General features: G+C 37.8%; 1 protein-coding gene across 8 annotated transcripts in view; it reads right to left on the bottom strand.

The window, feature by feature from the left end:
• Nucleotides 1–447: 447 nt before the first annotated feature.
• The window catches only part of NAV3 (neuron navigator 3), a 506339-nt gene continuing 480421 nt past the window's right edge, over nucleotides 448–26365 (bottom strand). For all 8 annotated transcript variants that reach the window (XM_015628501.3, XM_015628495.3, XM_015628497.3 and 5 more), the window contains 14 exons: nucleotides 26042–26163; nucleotides 24046–24218; nucleotides 21579–21732; nucleotides 18533–18707; nucleotides 14727–14824; nucleotides 13995–14090; nucleotides 13608–13776; nucleotides 12633–12868; nucleotides 10524–10678; nucleotides 9561–9632; nucleotides 8934–9130; nucleotides 8186–8304; nucleotides 5299–5502; nucleotides 448–3146 (listed from right to left, as the gene is read on the bottom strand). In XM_015628501.3, the coding sequence (XP_015483987.1) occupies nucleotides 3027–3146; nucleotides 5299–5502; nucleotides 8186–8304; nucleotides 8934–9130; nucleotides 9561–9632; nucleotides 10524–10678; nucleotides 12633–12868; nucleotides 13608–13776; nucleotides 13995–14090; nucleotides 14727–14824; nucleotides 18533–18707; nucleotides 21579–21732; nucleotides 24046–24218; nucleotides 26042–26163 (2090 nt within the window). In that variant the 3' untranslated portion in view covers nucleotides 448–3026. The remainder of the gene's footprint in view (nucleotides 3147–5298; nucleotides 5503–8185; nucleotides 8305–8933; nucleotides 9131–9560; nucleotides 9633–10523; nucleotides 10679–12632; nucleotides 12869–13607; nucleotides 13777–13994; nucleotides 14091–14726; nucleotides 14825–18532; nucleotides 18708–21578; nucleotides 21733–24045; nucleotides 24219–26041; nucleotides 26164–26365) is intronic.

Below are 26365 nucleotides of genomic sequence, written 5' to 3'. Positions count from 1 at the left end.
AGCATAATGATCTCCTCCAACATCAAATTCTATCATTAGGTGACTAAGAATTATACTTTCTTTGAATTCTATCAAATAATATTGATGTCAACCTGCTGAGGAAGTAGCTCTAAGTTCTTTGAGCTTCAAAATAAGGCATTATACTTCACTGGTTTTGGACATATTTTTTATCACTAAAATCAATAGGCTTGTATTTTAAAATAATCCTGAGAATGAGATTGTGAAGTTGTTTCTGAATGGCATAACCTGTTCCCACCAAGGAAACAGATGTTCAAAAACCCTGCTGAATCATTGGAACTGGAAGCAGTACTTAATTTTGTTTCTACAGAGATTAGTTCTGCTGAATACAGAAAAATCACATCCTTCAGCATGTCATTTTGTTTTTATGTTCATATATTTGAAATAATATCTGTTAAATACTCCTGACTGCAAAAACACCAGACTGTGTTTTCAATAAATAATTCCACTTTAATGGCAAAGTAATAATTTAGACAGATACAGTGTGCACACCTGCAAAAAAAAATATACGCAAGCTGGTTTACAAGCTAGAGGAACAATAAACCAATAGAAAATACATCATCCAGTTAAGTCCGATGACACCAAATACTTATTATTAGGGTTTTACAAAGACTACAAAAATTTTCAGATGATTTATTTCACTGTTTCTGTCTATTTACAAGATATGTTACATCAAAAATGTACAAAATATAAAATGTGTACAGACAAATGTTTCACAAACAATTTCTGAGTTGTAAACTAGGTGGACTCACTGAGATGTATTGCAGGAAGTTTTGTGTACGTAATATTGTGTGTTTGTGAGCTAAGTATGGCAGGAAAAGATTTGCAGGTTTGCTCAGAGCACAAGGTACAAGAAAGAGCAGCTTTGCTTTAGTTCTTTGAGTCAGTCAAGGTGTATGAACTGACATTTTGCATCAGAAATGGATCCAGATTTGGGGGGCACAATGTTGGTCAGACTGAATCCTACGTGCATAAATTCAAAGTTTTATTCAGGGCAATAGCACCGTGTAGGAACCTCTAGGTTCAGCGATGCAGCTCAGTGCCATTTGGAAACTGCATTGATTTCTTTAGGTTACAGCAGGTGGCCACGGGGTGGCCACCAGGAGTGAATAGCACCAGATACACATCCCGAAGGTAACATCCATGGAGGTGTACAGTACATGACTACACAATGCCAGAGCCCTTAGGTACCTTCACAGGTTCATGCACGCCTATTTTAACCTCACGGCTCTCGTGGTAAAAGAGTGTTTCTGGTTACTGTGAGCAATCCAGATGCAGTCTGGTTGTAGCCTGCTGTGACATATGAACCTTAAACATTTTCAGACTTTTCCCCCCAAAATGTATTGGTTTCATACAGATATTGAGATGTGCTAACTGTAGCATTGATAGCTCCTGCATAGTTGTAACAATTGTAAGTACAGGACAAACACACCAGGTAATAACAGCTTTTAGGTTTTGCATTCTGTATTTGTTTGCAACATACAGGAAATCTCAGCAAGTGAAACATCTCTTAACACCAACAGAATAAAATACAATTTTTTTTGTTTGTTTGTTTGTTTTTGATTTGATTTGTGCAAGGCTTTTTTTTTTTATTTTTTTTTCTTTTTCTTTATATTTACAATACCCACCCAGTAGACTGTGCAAAACCAACCCACTTTTACAGTATAAACTCTTCCTCTTCCACAGTGGACATCACTGCTTCAGTGTTCTTTTATGCTGAATTCTTCATGTACAACTATAACAATCAAAACAACATGCTGAAACTAGAGAAAGGAAAAAAAAACCAAACCCATATATTTGTGCTCATGCTGCATCAAGTGCATCCAGCTCTGCTGGATAAGTATTCAAAACATCTATCCTCCCAAAAATTCCATTCTATGGGACCAAATGGATTTGAGCCGATTTTGTCAGCATTTAGGTGGCAGTGAAAGTGGGTTTAGGGTCCTTGTGTACTTCTGAGGGTAGGCAGAGAAATCTATTCACAAGATAAAAATATTATATAGCAACTGTTCTTTCTCGTATCCATTACTTTAAAAAATCATGATATACAGATATGAGGCTACTATGTTAACTGATGTTTTCTCATTAGTAAATGAAGAAAAAAACAGTGTAAATTACCAATGGTTTAGGAATTAAACCAACTGTAAAACTGTTCTAGAAATCTGTTTTAAGGCAGTGAGACAGCACCATAAGAAATGTTCCTTCTTTCACTGAAAAGGCTCAAACAAATGAAGCCCTAAAAAGCCTTTAATCAGTGTTGGTTAATAATTGGTAGAAAACTGTTGTTAAGGAGTGGGCAGGCGGTTAAAAAAGACCCTTGTGGTAAAAATAACTTTATAAAATCTGTGGCTTGTGTACTAAAAACTTGATGGAGCGCATCACCGTGACCATGGCAGTTAGAATTAAATTGGCACTTATCCAGCATATCACAGTCATGTTTTCTGGTGATTGCACAATACTGTTTGTGCTTTCTGAGTTACTATCATCTTTTACTCGTTCTGGAATGGGCAGTAGTGTATAACACAAACACCACTGCCGTCCTGTGACCAGCACCATGTGGCACAACAGAGGTTAAAAGATAATTAGAAGACTGCATTGTTCATGCAGAATCTCAGGGTAAACTAAAGGGAAAAAAAAAAACCCGAAGAAGTTTCACTGTAAACTTGTACAGGGAAACACAGAGAGACAAAGAGAGAGAAAGAGGATAAGGGGAAAAAAATATTCCAGTTTGGCTAACACGTGTGCAATCTGCTCAGATGCCCTTGGTCTAGGGCACTTTCCAGTTGACAAATGGAGTCTCACACGGCTCCATAGGTATTGAAACGCCTTGAAATTAAACTAATTCAAGCTTTCCACTTCAATTTTTCTTCCTGACTTTGCAGAGTTAGGTCTCCTGCCTCCCTACGACACACCATTCTTACTCAGAGACCTCGGTGTGCTGCTTTAATACTGGCAGTGGTCTAGTGGAAACAGATTTTACCATCATCCTACAGCAAGATTTGTCCCTTTCAGAGAGTTGATTCAAGGGATGAATCCAAAATGTCGTCATGGTGGCTGGTGCTATCACTGTCACAGCTCTGTGCGCTCGAATAGTTGGCTGCCTCTTGAAGCCTCATTAGCATATTCATCTGAAAGAAGAAAGCAATGTTTACATAATCTCATCTCATTTAATACTGCACTGACCGTGTTAAAATTTAATTAAGCTCCCTTGCTGTATGAGGTGTGCTGGTACCTAGATGAGAGACCATGCAAAAAGCTTTCAGAAAGGGCAGGGTGTTAGCGGCTCCTACCAGCACTCTTTTCATTGCCTTCTGGTTTTTAAATAGAAGTTTAAAGGTCCAAAGAGGGACACAATGGAGCTGCCTGATAACTCTCTTTAATTCAGGGGTGAGGCCAGCTGCAGCTGCAACGCTGGCAGAGGAAGGAAGCTGTATCTCAGCTGGACATCTGGGCCCATATTTGGAGACAGTTAAGCTTCCAGATAATTTTTGGATAGTGCAGATGCATTACACTGGAAAAGCAACTGAAAACATAATCACAGTAACATACCCCCTCTACAACAGAAAGATGGGGAGGGAATGAGGGAGGGTAGACTGATGCCAGCTGCTTCATAAATGAGTCCCATCTGCTGCTGAGGGTCTGACCTCAAGAGTTGAACAGCAACAGATCCTCCTATCCAGGAGAGTAGAGCCCCCCATAATTTAGGGATTACTGGTACCTGAAATCCATCAAAACCTTGAAAATCATCAAATAGCAGCATTAAGATCCAGAAAATTGCTTGGATGCTTGATGCCTAACTGTATAATGGGCAGGATTTTATGTATAAAACATCTACTTCTGCCAGCATGCTAAGGACTGTGAGCAATGTTGACAGTACTTCAGTGCTTTTCAAGCAACAAATACACTGTCTTTACAGAAAGCAGACAATGAAAAACCAAAGCCAAAGATGTATTCCTATTGGTTTGTGTTTTAAGCCCCTACTTCCAGTTAGTTCAGATATCCTTACATCTCTATGCTTTCAGCTTGGTGAAGTTTTTTCTAGGCACTGAACAGTGTTGAACACTTTTGTGTAGGTTTGCTGAAGCTTTAATACGTATCCATGCTTGTGAACACAGGACACCTGCAGTGGGTGTTCAATACATCCTGCATGATATCCTGCTTCCACAAGTGCAGTGTCTGCCCACCCATGAGCTCTAGTGGAGACAGGGGCAAACTCTCCAGTCACAGCTTTCAAGATTCTGGTATTTGCTCAGGTACAGAGGCTGAGCACAGTGTGCAGGGAGCAGGGGTGAGTGGACACTGAACTCAGGCTGCCCACAGCCTGAGCTTTCACCACAGTGGAGATTATGCTGTGATGGAAGCCTGTCCAATACACTGGAAGCCCAAACCACAGGGTCAAAATATCACCTGAAAGCTTGTGGCATGGAAGAGGAGCTCAAATAAGATGATTTTCTACACTTTTTCAGGACACAAGGTCTGTTTCTGAATATGAAACAATGGGGCTGAGGAACCATTTTCTTAACACCATTAAGAGTTAAATGGATTTTTCTTTGAGAAATTCCCTTTTTCAAGGGCTGACTGTATTCTAAAAATACATTTCTCTAAAATGGTATTTTGAATTGCGATGAAGGCAGTCCACAGAGAAAGCACTACACAAGAATAGCAGTTCAACATATGCATTTTAATAGTCCATAATCAGAGGAGGCAACGGTAAACCCAAATGTCTGGGATCGTATTTAAATAAAACAATACGTGGCATTGAGGGAAATCAACTTCTTATCATTTAATGCCAGCACATTTGCATTCCTTCTACAATAAGACTATTACACAGTCATCAGTTATCTTGAAATATTATGAGAAATGGAAGAATGGCTAATTACTATTTTCACTAAATTCTCTATGATAGGTAGGTTAGATAATGTGAATATCGCAATGCTTCATTTGTATAATGTAGGTGAAAGAGTGCCCAATGAGGAAAGATGTTTTCATGATAAAATTGATTAATAAGCTGCTGAAGAGTGTTATGCAAACAATATAATGATGAAGACCTGATACACCTGGGTAGATGGGAAATACAAACAATGTAAGGACATATATCATTGTGTTGGTGATACACACCCTCCTGGCTTCCTTTCATTTTCAACATTTCCATAAATTATCGGAAGATTAATTTTAAAAGTCTGTTCTGGAACAGGTGCGCAGTACTTTTTTTTACTGCAGTTTAACATGTAAGAGTAAAGTGCATGCTGAAAAGCCTTTCCCCAAAAATTTGAATCTTACCAAGGGATCCCCTTCTGTATCAGTCTGTGGAACGTGCTTAGAGGTTGTTCCTTCCTTTGCTGATGCATAACCTTCATAACCAACATCTTCGGGCCTTAGCTGAAGTAGTGATGGCCACTCATGCTGTAGAGTTGCAGAGCTCCATGGGTAGGTATCAGCTACCCACTTGGAGGGATCCTCCCAGGGTGCCCTCTTACCATACATCTATATGGTGGATATAACACAGGTCAGTATTCCACAGTGTTTTCAGTACCAGTCATAACAGCAGAAAAAAAAGTCATCACAAACATCTAAACCATTTTAGAAAGATATTTGCTTTCAGATGTTCCCAGTACTCAGGTAAAATAAGACCTTAAGGAGATCAGAACATCTCCACTAATGCTCCTTCAATACTCAGAGTGGCTGTAAATTGGAAAATGCTCCATAACTAGTGACACTTGTAGACAACAGAAAGTGCTTGATACAATGTGAAATGAGACCTCGAGGTAATTTGCTTAAGGCATATCAGAGAAATTAACACAGACCTATCAAAAGCATTCAAGTTAATTGGATTTTTTTGGAGTGAATTAGAAGACGGCAGTACAGATTGTTCACGTCTCCTAGCAAAATGAGATGCTGAAGCAGACATCTGTCCACATCCTAAATGTGATAACTTTCAGAAGGTTAAGAGAAGAACTTCACAAGGGATCTATTTTTCCTTACTATGAAGCATAAAATGCTTATGAACCTGGGAGGAGGACAGAGGAAGTAAGAATGAGAATATTGTAATTTTAGGAGATCTGGTAGCTTCTTCCTCACTAAAATTCACCCCTTTCTGTATTGCTGTTCACAAGCAACACGTTAACTGAGAGCCCCTTGTTTGCTGCTTTAAAGATTTCCTTTAGCTGTGACAGTGACACACTGGGATGGACAGTCATCCACCGGGGCTTTTTGTAATTTCTCCCGCCTCAAACAGTTTCATACAATCCAAAGAACACCATGCTATTGGCAGGGCATGCACTCACAGAGGATACATGTGGGCTGCACTCCTAAAGGGACTACAACAGGGGAGGAACTTCAGTGATAAAGGCAGAATGATGGGTTGTGCTTATCACTGCAACACCTGCTGCCAGGCACTTGCTGACTGCAGAGCTTCAGGTTAGGTAGCCAAGTTCCCTGTATTAGGCACAGAGATACTCAGACTTCTGCCCTGCACTGAGGCTAGGCTGCTACAACAGGGATCTGCCTAAATAAGCCAAGAGAAATGTTTCTCAGGGGTAGCAGGCTAACTCCAGGCTGTAGCACTTCCCTTCATCTGAGATTAACAGTGACTAAATCTTTCCTGGAATTTAGAGCAAGGCTTGTAAATCCTACGTTTGACAAGTGAGTTTGCAAAGTACCTGACCAGAAAGGCAGTTTCTATCTATCTTTGGTTCCAGGAACACTGAATTATATATTATAAAAGAATTATGTTTATTATTAATAATTTCATTCTATGGAATTCTATGGAAGCCATCCAAAGTATCTAAAAATTATTACAGCTCATGAAACAAACATATTTTCTTCTATATGCTGCCATCTTCTGCTCCACAACTGAAGTTTTCATTTAAGCAGTTATCCTGTATGCTTGGGAAAATATGAGCATGAAGAATATCACTGCGTTTTTATAACTGGTCTAAACAAGTGCTGTTAATCTCACTGTGGCTGTTCTATCAAATGTTTGGCAGTATTCTGCACAAGGCATAAACACTGTAATTCCCAGAGAGATAAGCAGTTTTAGGAAAGCATGAGATACTCAACAGGCAAGATTCTAAACCTTCATTGCATCAGTATGTCACTGTGTCAATACAGGTGATAAAGAAACTACAGCTGCTTATACAGTTCTTTGCCTAGTCTATAACATTCTTCCCTGCACTATACAGTAATTTCTTTTGTTGTCATGTGTGGAAAAAAATGCCTTACCACAAAGCATCTTTTTAGAGGACATAGAATTGCAGTGCATAAACAAAAAGGAAAAGGGAGAAAGCCAATTAAAGATAGAGGGAAAAAAATTAAAAAAAAAGAGAATGGATTAATGTAAAGATTTATGTTTCCTCCAAAAATGTGGAATTATCCAAAATCCTAACCTCCTCTGGTATAACCCTGAGAGTTATCCTCCTGGGGAAGACTTCATTGCAACCTTCCAGGGCGCTTATAAAAAAGAGGGGGAACAACATTTTAATGCAGCCAGATAGTGATAGGACAAGGCAGAATGAATTTACACTAAGAAAGGAGAGATTTAGATTGGATGTTAGGAAGAAATTCTTTACAGTGAGGGTGCTGAGACACTGGAACAAGTTTCCCAGAAAAGTTGTGGATGCCCCATCCCCGGATATGTTCAAGGACAGCAATTGGACGATCCTTTAGGTCCCTTCCAATCCAAGCCTTTCTATGATTCTATGAAAACATCCTTGTTCAAAAGCTTTTTCCCACAAACCTGTGTACCTACATGTGTATGTAGGTGGAAGGAGGATTACAGAGATCAAAGCTATTTTCTGGCACCAGTGTAAAGCTCATTAACTGTTCCATTCAGGGATAGGCTGAGACTGCCTTGACTCAGGGAGACAATCTGAGCTGTATTTAGCCATGCTGGGAACTCTTTAACCAATGGAAAAAAAACACCTTCCTCCAGTCACAGAGAAGAAACCCTCTTCATAAAATACAAGATATGCTAGTGCTGGAGCAGAAAAAGCCAAATTATACAGAGTAAGAGCATGTCAAAAGGAATTGGAGTCTGCCTTCTATAACCCATCCAAAGATTTTCCTCTTGCAAATGCAACAGCATTCATAGCAGGATGCACCGTTTAAAAACAGCTTGGAGAAAGCCTTTGAAAGCAATTAAAAAAATTTCTAGGAACAAATGACATACCTGGAGTCCTTCCCTCACAGCTTCCAGAAGATATGGAACCAGCGAATAGTTCCAAAGATCTGTGAACCACACTCTGGAGCCATCAACATCCATAGGGCAGGGGAGAAAGAGACGGGGACCTGAGAAGTCAAGTTGTGTATTAAAAAAGGTAGAACTAGGAAATACACTTGAAATAATCTCAAAATTGAAAGAGCAGTAGCAGAACAAGCTCAGGTTAAGAAAATATTAAAACAGGACTGCATTAAAGGAGCTAACAGTCTCCTGTTTTTAAAAATGAACTGGTGCCATTTAGACCAATTTTAGGGCCTGATGAACACTTAAAAGTTTTATGGCAAAGCTATGTAAAAGCTGACATCTTTGCTAACATAGGTATTCCATTAGAAGACCTCAGGTCCAAAGGTTTTTATCACTGTAATTATACTACAATGTGAAAACAGGAGAAAGAAATTAAGCCTAGGGAAGTTACTATTGGGGGTAATTTTTTTTTAAGTTTAGATTAAAAAAATTTGATCTTTTACTTGAAGGTGTTTAGCAACAAAGGAAGAACAAGCAGAAAATATATACCTTCTCTCATTAAACCTCCTATTTTCTTTTAAATCTTGCTGATAACTAGACAAATTACCCACACCTATGTTATACTTGCCCATTGAAACATCGCAACTTAAAAAAAATAATAATATATTCTTCACAAATCCCTAAAATGCTCAGCCTGCATCCTTATTTCAAAACATTCCACCAATGGACTCACCAATGGTTACATCTGAAGAGCTGTGCGTTTCTAGGAAGCTGTTGAGATGATGCCATGTTTTGGGGATCCAGTCAATGATTTTCATAAGCTCATTATTGCGTATGTTCTTTTCTATTTCAGTTTCAATCAGTTTCCTTCTCAGATATCTGCCTAAGAAACCTTTAACAGGCTCTGTGTGATTAGCACACAGCACCCACCTGGGTAGAAGAGATGAATGTCAAGCAGCAATGAATAGCAAATACATTATTTCCTCTTGAACATATAGATGAAAGTAATGTCATAGAATCTCATTAGTCAGCAAGTATAACCCTGCTCCAGTAAACCTCACTACTGCTCACTGTTTTAACACAGCCATTTCAGGTTCCAGCAGGAAGTCAAGACACCGCTGAAGACAAAATGAAAAGGAATGCAATAATCTTCAGCAACTTTCTAGAGGTGACAGACAGTATTTCTTTTACTATTCCCCAGCACCATTCAGAGACCCATCAACAGAAGAGAGACACTGAAGCTGAACTGAACTGAAATACTTTACTGTGATGAAACGCAAGATCAATATTTGTCAAACAACTGGGCTCAGAAGCAGGGAGCTGTGCAAACATGGCCACAGCAAATACAGAATGAATGTACCTGAAATTGTGATGCATCTCCAGATTTGGTGAAGAAGAAACTCCCTGGTTCATGGTTCCAATAATATAGGGACTGGAAATATAAAAGCAGTATGATTTTTTGAGGGAGAATTAATTTGAATATTCAGAATATATTCTTTCTTGTTATCTGTACTAGGCTAATTTCAAGTCTCTGGGTGTACTATAGACATAGATTAAAAATATTTCTAAGGTACCCTTTTAAAAATGTTTATTCTTGTATTATTTCCCTCTTGTACATATTTAATTTACCAGTGCTCATCTGTAATGAAGAAATAAATAAAGAAACCTTGTCTTAATGTAACTCATCATTCAGCAGTAAGCCTAGCTTTTTAGTTTCAAAAGCCAATGAATCTCATGAGTAGGACATGGCATGCAATGATTTTATGAAGGGAAGTCCCCATGTTGTCACTTTTACAGCAGAAATAACCAATGTTATAGGCCAGTAAAAGTTCTAGAAAACATTATTTTTACTCTTGCTTGAGAATTAAGGACAGTCTGCCGACCTCGTACTTCTGCACTGCGGCTGGAAAACTGTGGGAAGGGCAAATCTGCTAGACACACAGCTCCTTCTGTATGGCATGGTTTATCCCAAATTCCACTATTACAAACTGTAAGCTGTTCTCATGGTACTAATGAGCTTGTGTAATCTGACAGGGTACAAAGGATAAGACTATCATTGTGCCAAGTGTTTAAGTACGTGCTTAAATTTTGTGGTACATTTACATCTCACTGAGAAGCACGGGAGTCATGCAAATGAAGTGGAGGAGACAACTATGTTCTTGGCTGAAAAGGGTTAAAATTATTGAAGCACATAACAGCCTTGCAGATGGCCTATGGGAGCCTAAGTTTTCACTGGGTTGTTTTGTTTAGCTAAGCAACAAGGAGCTTTTACTGTTTTAATTGTAAAACCTGTGTGCAAGGAGAGAGAGGAGGCACTACCTACCATTTATTATATTTACAGTTGAGGAAACCATTGAAGATGTCACTTAGTGAACTGATGTGGTGGAGGTTATCAAGAATTATGACGACAGGGAGGTCAGCACCATTGTTGTCAGCACTGCATTGCTCAGCTAAGTTTGCCAGATATTGTCGTAGATCCTTCAGCAGAATTAATTAAAAAAACAAAAACCAAAATCACAAAAAACGCCCCAAACCCAGAGAAGATTAATCTGATTCGACCATAGATGTCATCTGACTAGGAAAAAAAAAAAATCAGAAAGATAAAATGACTGCTAAAGAGTTTGCCTTCTGTGAATCACTCAGATGGATCTGCACGTGCAGGAAAACATGCTGTTTACCCAGGGCAACATTAAAGTCACATCCTAGGAAAAAACAAAGGTGCTAAACACAAGATAAAGGACTGAAACATTCTGATTTGGAGGATATATTCATTAGAAATTTTCTGATAAAATATCTTACATCCAGAGGAAAATACACTGTAATAAAACTTGATATTTCTTATGGACTGAGATACCTGTATTAATTTTTGGAGCTTCATCCTTATGAATGCCACATTTACATACCAAAACCCCACCAGACTGCCACACACCTTTGGTGTATTAAACTTCTCCTTTAGATATCTACTTTCAGCACTCTCACTGAATATCTGCCTGCCTTCTTGGGGATCCTTTATCACAACTCATAACAAAATGTGTTGTGTAAATTCTTCTTTCCTGTCAGCTGTCTGGCTACTGTTTAGCACAGAAGTAAAAGAGAGCTTTCTATAATCAAAACATTTCACAGTTTTGTCAAGAGTTGCTCTTGAGAATTTGGGCAAGTCAGGTTTTACAGCTGTATGTCTAGAGGTATCTAATTTTGTCAGGGTTGGAAATGCTCAGTATTACGGACAAAGTTCCTATTGCCATTTTATTTTCTGGATCAGGGATAGAAGAATCTTTTCTTCTTTCATGGGAACATGCCCTTTTTTATTTTAAGAAATATTTTTCTTTGCCTTTTTATGATCAGGTGTCTTTCAGGGAACATTATAGGTTTCTTCCATGGAATAGTACCATTTGTATTATTCAAACACCCTTGGTATTTGACAAAGTTGCTCTTTCTTTTTTTATTACAAAGTCAAAAATTCTACACAAATTTTGATAGAAGAAAAAGGGGAAAAAAACCCCAACCAATCCAAACTCAAAAACAACAGACAAACACCAAAACACACAGACTAAGCAATTTACCAGAAATCCAAAAGCTGTCTCTTTTGTGGGACAATTTTCTTTACAGATGTGTATGGTATAACAACAGAACATAAACACATTCTCTGCCAAAGAAAATGGCATCACAAATCCTCTGTATAAAGACAGTGAAAAGCAGTTTATTTTTGCCAGAATGGGCCTTTTTCCCCTTTGGGATCCGTGTGTTCTCCCTTCTTGTGTTAGCATTCATTATGTTCTGTGCAAATCAGAAAGCTCTGGGCAAACCCTTTCATTTCTTTCCCCCCCAGGTACCAAGAAAGGAGTACACCCAATTCAGAACAGCCAGATGAATATTATCTGTGGCTAGCACAGTAGTCCTGCTAGAATCCTGATAATCTGAGCTGTGTAAATCACTGGGGATGTGACATGATGTGTGAGGCAATTTCAGAATGGTCAGCTTGCTGACCAATGCACACCAGAAATCATGACAGCTGTATCTCTCCAGTGCCGACTAAGAAACTGAGCCCAAGACAGTAATTTCAGATCACCCCTTTGAAATCTTTGCTAACAAAGGCTGATGTTATCATCATAAAAATGCAAGTTACACTAGTATTACTATATAGCCAATATTCTGACAAAGGAATTACAGACACTCCAAAAATTTAATTTACATAGGAGTTGGACTGCATTTATGATTAAAATGGATTTCCTCAGGAGGGGGAAAACTTCCTTGACAGTGCTTCAGTGGTTTGTTTAGAACAGAAAGATCTGGTCCCTGTACATCACTGGGATTGGAGCCTGCATTCTTGGGGGAAGAAACTGAGCAGCAAAAGAGTACACCAATTAAAGGAATCTCATCTGCATCATTACTACAAACTGGGCAATAGTTTATGTTTTCAGCTGTAACTTACCTTACTTGACTTGTGATCTATGTTAAAAGTTGCAATTGCATCCTCAGTTTTTTTTCTGCCAGATTTAGTTATAATATATTCAGCCAGCCTGTTAGCTAAATAGGTCTTTCCCGTGCCGCTGGGTCCCGACAGAATAATTCTGCGATGCTCCATCAGTAAATTAAAGTACCGTTGGGTAATTGGCTTAGGAATCAACGTGTCAAACACAAAACTGTCCAAACTGTTTTCTTCTACTCCTGGGGATAAAAGAAAAGAAAAATGGCCTGTCTTATCCTTGCTAAAGTAGTTATTTGGCCCAGCACCTGATGGCAACAGTGCTATGCCCGAAGCAAGGTAAGATACCTCTTAAATCACATCTTCTACATCAAATTCCCTTTAAAAACTTCCTTACTGTAGAAATACTGGTATCCTTCCACAAAAAATTTAACAGCAGTAGTGAGTTGAGATGAATGGGAGAGATGCAATCAAAGTAAATGAGAAAAAAAGGCGGAGTGAGGCAAAGATACGTTTCAAATATTACTGGCAACAATGACAAAAAATGGTCAAAGTGACAGCCACAAGGATTACCAGCTGTCACATCAATGTATGTAAGGTCCTCCTGAAGGACCCTCTCCCCTCCAATAGCAAACTCCTACATTTTGAAATGTATAGAATTTTTCCCGTGGAACTGGAACTGAATAAAGCATAAAATTTTCTCATTGTAATCTCTGTTTTGAGGTTGGGTTTTTTTGCCACTGTTTATAAATCTGTACTTTGTTGTGATTTGGCAGTCAGGCAGGTGAGGACAGATATTCTTAGATTTCCCTCAAAAGGCTGTGATATATATTATGCAATGTCTTAAAGACAGTTTATGTGATGTGTCCTCAAACTAGAGACAATACAGAAAGGTCAGGTATAAGAATAATAAACACAAAAGGACAGGGAACTGCAGTGTAGAAATCTCCAGTATCTGCAGAAGTATTCTTCAGATTTTACCTTTCAGGTTCACAGTGATGACGTTATTGTCTCCAACCAGATATCCACAAGGCAGCAGTTCAGGCACTTCTAGGCTATGGGCTCTAGTTACATCCCCTATACAATAGCTAGCAATGCAGTCAGAGCTTAAACCCAGGCTAGTAGTTGGATCCACTCGAAAAATATACTCCTGAAATTATACAAAAACATAAGCCATAAAAATATTTACTGAATGAAATCTATTTGGAAAACTGCCTACAGTCATAAAAAAAAAAAAAAAAAAAAAAAAAAGAACTGTACCCTCAAACCAAAACAAAAATTTGGCAAGACAACTCAAAGAATACAGAAATTTTCTAAAATAAAAAAGAAAATTGTAATAATTCCGAAGCAAATTTTTCAGTGTCTTACCTTAAAGAGACGTCTGATTACACCATCTAAAACATCCCATTTTGTTTTTCCACTGACTCCAATTGATCCTATCAGGTATGCATGTGGCTTTTGATCCTGCAAAGACATTTTTGGAAACTGGACTAAAAATGGTGCTAGTTAGTTTTCTATGAAGATTCATAGTTTTCCTAATGAAGAATAAGTATATTCTTTAGAATGAGAGGTTACAACTTTGGTAGCAATCTCTGTGCCAGAAATAGGTATAGATTTTATTACTTTGATACATCTTTATAAAGAAGGGAATACAGAATCTTGTTCTGTTCTTTGATTGCAGCAATTTTTAAAGAGATGACTATAAATAAAGGTTGCACTGTATTTATAATTTTTTATAAAACAGAACATGAACATGAATACAATTTCTCAGCAGCAAATTCATAGTTGCACCCTAAGGAGACCAAGGCCTAGATCTAATTTATAATGACTTTTAAACAGAGATAGCAAGCCCCAGGACATCCTACTACTAATTAAACTAAGAATTGGTAGTATCTAAGCCACCACAAAGGCAGAAAAGGTTATATGACATTAGTCTATGGAGTGTGCTTAACAGTATTGAGCATGGATGACATAGAAGAGGTTTGCTCTCTATGGGATATTTCCTTTCAGGTCCTGGCTTAAAATACTGAAAACAAAAATTAAGCTCCTATATTCCAGCATTTGCTTGAGCTATAATTCTGCTCTGGGTAATGCGCTTACCTTGGCTCGACTATAGCCTTTGTTTATAGTGACTAAAATTTTGACACTATGGCCTTCTTTGTGGAGTGCTCCATCAGTGACATCATCCAACAAAATATCTACATTAAAAGAAAGGAAGTGATCAGTCTGAAAAATCACATCAATTATGCTCACATCATCAGTTCAATATTTGTCCAAATTAATTTTTTTGTTAAAAAGAAAGGCTGCCATAACATCAACTTGTAATTGTTATAATCTGTACTTATTTTGAATTCACTATTTCTGTTGGAGGTGAAAGAAAAGTTACAAGTTGTCTATTTTTTTCAGGACTATTAGGAGTTTCAATAATGTAGAAATGAATAGAGAATCCACAAATAAATAAAATCTTGCATGATAGTGTTGTCTTTGCTTTTCCTCTTGGAACTTTTTCAAAATTACAGTATGTTCACAAAGTAATGTTGTTTAAAAATTAAATTAAATTTATGTCTTTGAGCACTCATTTATGACCTTTAGAATGTTGTAAGAAGAGAAAAAAAGAAATCCTTGCATTGATATTTTTGCTGATAAGTAAAGTAGTATTTAATTTCACTTTCCAGATGATTCCTTTACCTTCTGTACATATGGCACGGAAAGAGTCCTTTTCACCCCCACTAGAAAACCACTTTGGACTCCTCCAGAATATGGGACTCTTATTTTCAGCCATTCCTCTAAGGAAAGGCTTCATTTTTCTTGGAAGTAAAGAATGATTTTGATCTGCTCAGCACCTCTGTTTATACCACTTCATTAACTCCAAAAATGAGAAAGCAGACGTACTTCTCTTAAAGGCTGGGCCTACAGCTTTATTGCAAATGATAAAAATGCTGCTTTCTTCTAGAAGTTCTCTCAGAGCTTTCACTGTTAGACATTTAAACTAACTATAAAATTAGATGAGATTATGCATTTGCATTTTCTTCAAAGGCTAGCACAGTAATCCACTAACCTAAGTCATGTTTGTTCTTAGTGTGAAAAACATTAACTTCGTGACATAGTCTGCACAAGGTCAGATTTCATCCAAATTAAATGAGGTCCCAGTAAGATTCAGTCACTTGTTCAAAGGAAAACCAAAGAAGGCTTATGAATATAATTTCAATTAATGTATTAAAAGTAAGTTTTCATGTTGAAAGTTTGCTAACTTACATCCAGATCTAGAATGCAGATTCTGCTGTTGGAGTGGTTTTTTTTTGTTGTTGTTTTGTCTTTTTGTCTGTTGTTTTTTTAATCCATTAAACAAAAAAGCTTTTTTGGTTTTTTTGAGTTTTGATAAATCTATGTTTGCTTTTTCCAGGCAGGCAGATTTTCTGTGTCACCACTGAATGTTTCACTTCACTTGTCTTGTGCTTTGGCATATTTGACAAACCTTTGAGCAAACCTAAGAGCTTTGATAATGTCATCGTTTGTTTGAGGGCAAATTATGTTATGATCCCCCTGTGAAATTTTTCAATCTCTAAATGACCTTTATGTAGCCCTTTAAATTAATTCTTCTATAAGTCTTTAGGAATGAGGAACCACTCCATAGCAAAAGAACAAACTCTACTTTCTAAGAGCTCTCTCCATCACTGATACAAGGGGCTGAGATGCCCAAGGGCCTCTAATTTCATGGTGGTACTAATTGCTTTAATTACTCCCTACCAGGTCTGCTTTTTAGGCATGCTATGATTACTTCAGTTCAATTCTTGTCAGAGCTCTGGCACTCTGGGCCAGTCTTGTGCTGGTCCTTGTTTGCTCCCTTTGCTCCGGTGACTGACTGAAATAGGGGTGTCTGTAGCCACCAAGCCCCTCCCAGGTTGCCACTCACACTGACCTGGAGGCTACCATCGTACCCTCAGGAAGTGACAGCTTTTGTCATTCCCAGATGACCACGGTCGATTGGAGACATTGCTCCCAGAAAATTGCATTTTTATAATATGAAGAGCCAAAGCACTCAATTCTCTGAGCTTAATCCTCATCATGATTAACCCTCCCATATCTCAGAGACTTTTGTTCAGTAGTACTCCAGCTGTCTCAGAAATCCCACAAGACTTGGTGGGAAGCTGTCACCCTTCCAAGTTCTCTGGCACGGTAACAAAATGATCGTCACAATGATCAAAAATTCTAGATACATAATCAAATTAAATTCTCCATTCCTCATTAGGCACCCTTATATCTTTAATTCCTTATAATGAAAAGTAATTACTTTGCATGTGAGAAAAACATTTAGAACAGTAACACAGAAAATTATATAAGGTTTATGAAATAATGGAATCATTTAGGCTAGAAAATACCCTTAGGATCATCAAATCCAACCACTCCTCCCAGTCATCCTGTTCTCCTTCCTTTCCCCTGTTTTCCTCTTCCTCTATCTTTCTTTCAGCTTTTATTTTTTTCTATTCTTTTGCTGAACACTTTCTCTTAATTTTCATAATTTTAATTATTTTATCTTATCTTTTACCTTCTCTTTTCTTTTCCCCGTTCCTCTTTGCCCATTGTATTCTCATCTAGCTCCCCTGCCTTTTCCTCAGACCTTTCTTCCTACATGTTTATTCCTGTATCTAGACACTTAGTGCCAAGCAACAAAGTGCTAATGGCTGCTATTCATGAGAGATATTCTATAACCACCATATTGCAAAAAATTCTGTTACTTTTTTTGGTAGTTTGTTTGTTTGTTTTTAACATGTGAGGCTCTGTAAGCAGTTAAGTTTTTTTTTTCCCTGCTTTTGCAACACCTCATTACATGTTGAGGCCTAGTTCAGGGTCCTCCATGCTAAAAGTTAAATCTTTCAAAGAGTTGGAATGTAAATAAAAAATATACCAGTGTTCATACAAAATCTGATATTAACCAGAAAAAATCTTCAAATATCCATGTAATCAATGACTGGCAAGATAATATGACTAACTGCCAATCCAAATTACAGTCACTTTGGCATATTCCCAGCTGTAATCTTGCCTAGACTCCTTCCACAATTATTCGCCACATTTTTATTGTTTCCAGAGACTGCATTATAATTTCTGTGGCGTCTATGCTAATGAGTGCTGCTTTGCTCCTGCTTTACTCCCGGTTCTAATGTTAGAGACAGCACTTCTGTTTCTTGGCTACATTATAAAAACAAATGTAGAAGGCTTTTTATCATGAGCTCCGTGGCATGGAAAATGATCAGATGTTAATGTTCATGATGTGGACCAAAGTTCTGCTTGCTTTCCTTCATTCACTGAAGACAATGAGAGTGCCTAATAGGCTAGGAGGGGTTTGGCTCCTGTGATAAATGGTGATTTGGTCTGACATAGGCTAGCTAGCTGTACCAAATTAAAAAAATATAAGGGATAAAGCTAACTGAGACCACCTTCTGTCTTAGCTGCAAATATGAAGTCAAGTTAAGGGAGCTAATCAAATGATCAAAGATCTGCAAACCAAAAGAAGAAAGTTTCATATACTATACTCATATTTATCCCATATGGGCAAGAGAATATTTCAATACAGTTGTTATAGATATTTAACAGATATTTCCTTTCAAAGAAATTGTAAATTCGGTGACCAAAGACTGTTGTGAACTACACATAGGCAGAGAGTGTCATAGCTAGGAACAAAACAAAATGAACAGTCTCTTACTGCTGTTCAGGGGCTTCTAAAAGCCACATTTCAGACATGACCACCAGCATTCTTCCTTATCACCATTACTGAATGTATATCTGACATTAACCTGAATGACAGGAGGTGTTTTAATTTCCAGTCATGCTTCTCCTGTGTGGCCCATTAAGGGGCTGAAAAAGTCTTACTAACTGCTCAGGCATGCATGTGCCCAAAGTATGTTTACCTGATGTAACAGATTCTGTGATGTTTAAATTGTTCAGAGAAAGTCCTAGTGACTGCCGTGATGAGGAAGATGATGTGCTGCTTGACGACTCTGATGATGGCCGGGCAGGCTTTCCAGTATTTCCAGTCTCTGCCTTTAAGCGATCATTCTCAGCTTTCAGTATCTCAATTTCATTCTATATACAGAAGAAATCAACACAAAAGCACAGGAGATTATTCTTTTGGTAAAGCAGTGTTGGTGGCTAGCCTGGTGATGCTGTTCCCCTGACCTAGTTAACTGGTTTACCACTTCCACAGCAGAGATGTAATGCAGTGAAAACTGGATTGCCTTTACTTCTTAAATGAAGGGAAAACCCCCAAATACCCTGTTTTAGCTTTTGCCTCAAGACAGATCCTAAGCAATATAAGCTTCAAGCTTTTGTGCTCATTGTACAGTTGACCGTAATGTGAGTGTGATTAGAATTTTCCCAGCTTTCTCCATTTTTTTCAGCCACTTTGTATTGTTAACTACCTCAGGTAGCAGTCAGTTAAGATATGTCAATAACAGTCAGTTATTAGATATGTCAATGTTTCTAAAGTAACAGAAAATTATTACTGCCATTGAATATAAAATTTAAGCAGTAACTTCACAGACAAATTAAATTAAAAATGAAAAATTAGAAATTGATAGTTTAACAGTGTCATAACCCTTCTTGCTTCCAATAAGACTTTTTGATCATTCAAATGCAGGGTTGTTCACATAATGGTGAGCAAACTCTCTCTGATGAAAACAGACAGTGACAGATGAATCAGAACAACTGGAATTTTTTTAGCTAAATCCTTTGTGGTGCCAAGTGATTATTGAATGTACAATTATAAAATGAAAGCTTAGACTGGGAACAGCCTGGTACCAGCTAAATCTAGCTTCCAGTCGCTTCACAAAGTGCATTACAAAGCAACTGCTTATTCTTGCAGATGGTTCTGCACATCAAATTTAACTCTACATTCACTATCACCCTGCAAAATGTCCCAGTTTTTTATGGAGGCTGCATAGCTATATTATACAAGTAAAAATTTAAGTGTTAGACAGCATCATAAAAAAACCCTGCTACAGCTACAAAAAGATTAGATCACATACACATAGGTGAAGAGATAGTGAAAGGGAAGGGACAAACGAGAATAATAATAACAGAAGGTAATAGATGTGTGGATCAGTTTAGTCTGGGGTTCAAATCAGGAGCCACTGTGCAATTTATGCTGATTAATCACACAGCTCTTAGCAGTCTTCAATTCACCTGAGCTTTAGGTTTTCAAGGTGCTTTGAATCTAAAAGTATTCAAGTATCACTTCCACTAGTCCTATTTTTTTCCCCTTACCAATCCTCATCAATCCTCTAAAATATCACAGGTTGGCAGCTGCAAGGTGGCTGCCTGTTCTTTTGGGCGAACTTCAGAGATGGTGATTATCAGTAACAGCACAACTAGCTGCCTCTGCCCAGATTGGAGGAAGTTCAGACTTTGGAGAACTGTGCCTATGGGAGACTCCTCCCTCTGGGGATCTCACCTGGCTCAGACACTCATCTCCCAGTATGAGACTGTAATCAGATTATAAGCCTTCACATGCTTTTTTCCACCACTGCAATTAACTGTATTCTATTCCTCATAGTTCCTTAAAACCTTTCAGTGTCTTGAGATAAATGCCTGGACAAATGAAACTATATTTATGGACCAGTTCTTGGTAAATTTTCCCTCTCATTGAAGTTCAGCCAAATATCCCAGTAACAGTAATGTTGGCACCTAGTGGAGTGAGCACCTGGGAGGATGGCAGGTACCACAGACGTTTAAAGATCTGGCTGAGACTGATACAGACATTGTGTAAACAAAGAGGTCTAGAAAAGACATCAAGCACAGCATTGCTGTAGTTATGAAATCAGGTGAATCTACAAAAATGTGTCTAAGGATGCATCTGACTTAAGCACCCAACACAGAGCATTTCAGCTGGGAAGGCACTGGGCTGGATTCAGCTGTGCAGATGTGGCTTTCCAGTGGCATGACAAACATGGTCTTCCATGGAAGGATGCTAAACCTACATGTTCTGTGCAGATGCAAATACCTGAGGTTGGTTCAAATAGTAAGAAGTGCCTATGCTCAAAGAACTCCATGTCACCTGTACCTGGGGCAAATTTAGCCCTTACTGCTAGAAGACTAAAACTCAATTGACTACAACGAGAAGTTTATCATGCAGCTCATTCCTAGACTTTCAAATGTAGCCAACCCTGGCTCAACCTGAATCTCCAACCCATGGACTTGATTCTGTTCTCCAAATACAAGTTTCTAGTGCATTCATGGATGATGATGGTATCTTAGCTGCCATTTAAGAAAGGCCCAGTTCCACTGAAGGACCTATGTTGTACTGTGTGGATATTTTAGATACTTTTGGGCACCCTCCATGGTACTGGGCATTTGCATGTAAGCAACAGAGTCGAGTCCTACAAAGCTCTGTGCCATTCTTTTTTGCATCTTTTCAGCCTCATGAAAGGGAAAATCTTCTAATGAAAAATGTGTTCACAGAAGAATTGGAGCAGTGTAACAAATAATGTAGCAAAATTATATGATGCTGGATACAGTAATTAGTTCAATTTTATATTCTATTCCTTGGCAAGCCACGACTGAGTCAGGAATCAGAAATGATGAAAGAGTGAGCACATAACACCCTGGCACCCTCCATGGCTCAAGGATTTAAAATGATGTAGTAATCAGTTTTTGATCTGCTCCTCTGTCATGTTGCTTACTCCAGTCATAGGCTTGAGATAATAAATATCCTTTGGACAGGGATTATGTTTTCTGTCATATCTCTTAAACATATTTTAGCTACTAATATATATGCTAAGAATGTCTTTATCGTAAGGTGAACACTTATCATACGAATCCTTCAGAAGTACTGTCAATCCAGCAATTTACTTTATATTGACAGGTTTTTGCTGCCTGAAACCAAGTACTGGGAAAGGAAATACACCAGTCATACCTTTGGGTGTGCATCTCTGCCATGACTGAAGCTACAGCACTGACCTGCATGCGGTTCATGGCTTCCCGGATCTGATCCAGGTGGTGTGCAGAGCTGAGGGCTTCCAGACGAATATCTGTTAATTTGAGCTCCTTCTCCCTCAGCTCGCTCTTTAGCTGAAGAATAATTTCAGCCTCTGCCTCCGTACACTCACAGATCCTAAAGAGGAGCAGGAAGCAGGCAGGAGATTAAAGGTAGGTTCTCTCCCCAAAGCAGTGTCATTATTAAATATCAAAGAACAGAAAAATGCTTGCTGCTGGTGAAACCTATGAGTGAAGAAAGAAACTTATCAAAGAAACATGAAAACAGTCAAGCTGAAAATTAAAAAAGAAAAAAAAAAAAGCTGTCTCCAGAAGAAGTTATCAGATTGCTTTATAGCTTTTTAGTTTAGTTCACTATGGTGAAAAACAAATTCTTAACTACTTTTCAGGAATCTTTTTTTGAGGGTGTATCATACATCGGTTTTAATTGGATTTTATACTCATATAATTTCTTTGGTGCAAAGTTTATGATTTCTTTACGTAACAATAGTCAGAACTGAAGGGTGCTGATTAAACTGTACTGCTGATATTTATTATTTGTTAGGCATCAGTATTTTTCTCTGATTGGAATATTACACAAGAGGACAGTCCTTGAATTTATGGTCTAGAAGATTTTGATCTGTAATCTGATTTTGATTTGTGATGGCTGATATCTTGCTAAGCCTGTCGTTTTGTAATGTATGATATATGAAATCATGTGGGTTGGTTTTGGTTTCTTTTTCACTTCAAGACAGGATTACCTTGTGGTTATTTTTCATGAGCATTTATTTTAATCAAAGAAACCATTATATTGTAAGAAAAGATTGAAAAATGACTGGCTCAGGGACCCACAGCTGTCCAGCTCTCATGTCAGGCTGTTTTGCCTCTTTACATTATCATCAGAATCACCAGTAGAAAATAAAACACTGAATTTTGGCTACATAGTTACTCAAAACAATATTTCCAGTCAATTCAGTAAATGTTATTTGTTCTTTATTACTGTGACTATAAATAGTTAATATTTGCAGAGAAATTTCAATATTAAAACTATTTTACGAAAATAAGTATTATTATTATTGTGATTATTACTGCTAATATTATATTAAAAAAAAATAGAAACAAAGGTCAGCATTTAATTGCCAGAATGCATGCAAATGCATTTTGGGAAAGAAGATGCAGCACTCTTCAGGTCAGCAGTTGGGTACACAAGTCCATGCCCCACACTGAGTTTTACCGGGATCTATGCCTGTAGACCACACGACCGTTTTGCCTTTTCTTTGATGCCCAGACTAGAGAGGACCTGCACACACATGTATTAGACAGATGCAGTTGGAAGAAAGTAAAAGTAATGATTGAGAACACGAGACTTGGTCAAGAAAATATATGAAGAAATCGTAAGCAAAGGGAAGATGAACATGTTCATGGAAAATAAAATATATGTCAAATAGAGGAAGAAAAATAATGAATATCATTCAAAACATGCACAAATATTTTAAATGTGATTAAAAATTATTGAAGACATACACTAGGATTTTTTTTTCCCAAATATTATGGTACAGCTTTCTGTGATATGTCCATACCTACCTATGCTAAGCAACTAAGAAATGAAATTTTATTTCCATGCATATTCCATTTATTTTCTAATAAAACAGTCATGAGACTAGAATTCCCTGAGTGCCTTAAGAAAGAGTAATTGTGATGTGATTATACTCAATTAGGAGAAGGAAAATAAAGTTAGCATCAGTAGCAGGCATTTTTTTGTTCACAGAGGTTGATTTCCTCATATTAGAAAGAGTTATGAGTTTAGCAGAATAAAAAAAAAAAAGCAGAGGAATATGAATAAGTGCTGGGAACTCAGTAAGAACATATCAGATATACAAAAAGTACTGAAAACATGGGACAGCTGTTGATTGATGATTTGACCTGAAACCTTAAGCGTGGTGATTTGAATAAGATATAAAAGTAAAATCCCGCAAAAATTCCAAGCTGATAAAAGAGGGAATATAGATCAAAAATTATATACATCAATAGCTACAAAGTAGATAAAGTAATAGCAGGAGGAATGAATATACTGTAAAAAATCATAGCCACCTGGAAAAAAAATTACATTTTTAGAATGTCATGAAAGAAGGAAACAAGGAAACTTTGGCATTTGGCCTTTACTAAGTAGATATGATAGAGCTGCTAATGGTGCAGGGAGAGCACAATGTAAGCTTTTGGAAGTTTGTAGGTGATTTTGGGTAAAGTCTGTGAAAGGAGGAAAGATTATGACTGAATAAAGAGCTGCTGCAGAACCAGTGTGTAAATGGTGAAGCTCAGGAGAAACCTTGCAAATGGATGGAGCTCAAGATTAAAAGATCCCTGCTGTTGACAATGGTTTCTGAACTGCAAATGGCCACGCTGGAGGAGGTCTGTTCCCCAGCCCTTCCCGTTTGCCAAGCGAGACACTTACGCGGATGCTGACTGCGACGGTTTCATCGATGTTGCCGCACACTCTCCTGAGCTGTGGGGCAATTTCGGTGAGGAAGGAAGAGACGAATCTGTCAACTCTTCTATGTCTGAATGTGAGGAAGGAGGTTTGGTGGACTTTTTCTTTCCAAAAGCCTGTTTGAAAGAGCTTCTTAGCTGGAAAACAAATACAGAGCAAGATTATTTTTGTCGTCACAGAACTTTATGTGCAGTTCATGTTTTGAAGAGTTAGTTTGCAGATGCCATCCTAGCCACTGCCTGAGGTCAGTATGCAGAAGCAAGGTATTAACATATGCAACACAGTATCTCTAAAAACATGATACAGTGCTTTGTTTTGACTTCATTAATCCAGCGCAGTGCAGAAGTAGTGCTATGGAAAAAGTGCAGGACCTAGAGGTACAGCTGTTGGGGAGGGGTGCTCATTTAAAGCCATTAAGCCCCAGTGGAATCCCATTCCCATGGCATTCCCTTCAAGGGGTGGCTTTAAATAACCACTTTGCATCTAGGTACAGGCGGAACTAAGTGCTGAAATCAAAAGACAAGTCCAATTTACAGGTTTTGCCAATTTTATTTTCCCCATTAAAACTTTGAATGGTTGAACTACGCAAATGCTATGATTTGGATCACAATCAAGAGGATCTAAGCTGGGATATGAGGTTTGCCTTGCCATACTACTGAGAAGAATGTTAGCTGAAAGGTATATACTGCTTGTTGCAGCTTCCTTTAGAAGGGTAAGAACTCTGAATGTACAAGCATTGCCTCTTCCCTCTAGAAGCTTGTATTCAGTATTGAAAAGGGACAGAATAGCCAAAGAGCCATTTATTTCAGAAGCCAAGATGACAACAGTTTTGTCTGCAGTTAAAATTAACTAGCTCATTTGTTCATACCTTTATCTAAATACAGAACTTGCTCATCTTAAGAAAAATACAGGGTTTATTTGTATTTTCAGAAAGTTGTTCTGATCAAAACTATACAGAACACAATGACCAGCTGGTTCCTCTATGAAAAAATGAGGACCTCAAACACATTATTCTCATGGTACAATTGGAGAGTGGGGAGTGTGACCACGGATCTTAATGAGAAACCATATTTAAGTTCTTTCCAGCTCATGATGTCTGATGAGAAAGAAATGGATTTTGGCTACACTCCCCCTTTCTATGGGCTAAACTTTGAGATTAAAATGAATAAAGACAAACTGAGAAGACATACAGGATAATCTGGTTTTAGAAGGTATAAAAGCCTACTGCCAAAATAAATAGCAATCATGCCAAGATAGGATTTTTTATAGATGCATGCCAACTTTTCCATGGTTTATATTCACCTCACTTCCTCTAGAGTTCACCTTGCAGAAACATGAAAGAGTGTGGAATTACAAATCAAGGGAATGAAGGCTCATCAGTATTTTAAAACAAATGTTTATGCAGATAATATCTTTAAAACAATAAAAACATATTTTCTGATTCTTTACTAAAAGTATTTAATTAAATCTTTAGCAGTATGTGGTATTTGTATGTTCCAGTTGAGAAACATCTTAATTCCCTGAAACACCATATTATTTTTAAGTGAGAATTCTTAACTGATTTCTACTCACACCATAGCTGGGTAATACATTGAGTCAAGCTTTTGAACCTAACTCCAACTGAAGAAAAATCAAACAGGGTTTCAGTGTGGCCCAGAGGTGGTTTTGGTCACAACAGCTACTTTAAATTGATGTTGTTATTGTTGTTGTATTTGTTGTGTTGTTGTAATTATTTCTTGCATTTTTGTTTGTTTTAATTACTCTGACTTATGCAAATAAAACCCCACTGGTATTCAATAATTTTTAGTTTGCTGGTAGTGTCACAGTATGGATACACATGAACTTCTTGATATCCATCTGCCCCCCCCAAGAACATTGTGGATGAAATGGATCATTATTTTACTCAGAAAATATGAAATGTCATAGCTAAAAGATAGGTTTAAATGTGCTGAGTACTTACCCAGTTTTTCTTTTTCTTTTTTTTGGAATCAGCATCATTACCACTGCCAATACTTGAATGACTTGTAGCACTATTAATACTGGAAACACTTTCTGAAGAATGTTGCCGCCTTATACGTAAATCTAAAGAAAAGAAGTCACTGTGAAAACTGTTCAATATAATGGTAATTCTTATATTTATGTAGCATCTGCCTCCTCAAAGGCAATCTAAATGAACATAAATGGCATTGACGCTTGCAGTGGCTCAGATTCAAGTTATTGGAGCCTGTGAGAAACCACATAGGGACCGAGGGGGATGCATACAGTAAGTCCAACACTTAGGGGC

This window comes from Parus major, chromosome 1A (genome assembly GCF_001522545.3).
Source record: "Parus major isolate Abel chromosome 1A, Parus_major1.1, whole genome shotgun sequence".
Lineage (NCBI taxonomy): Eukaryota > Metazoa > Chordata > Aves > Passeriformes > Paridae > Parus > Parus major.
This window is presented reverse-complemented; position numbering and strand designations above follow the sequence as displayed.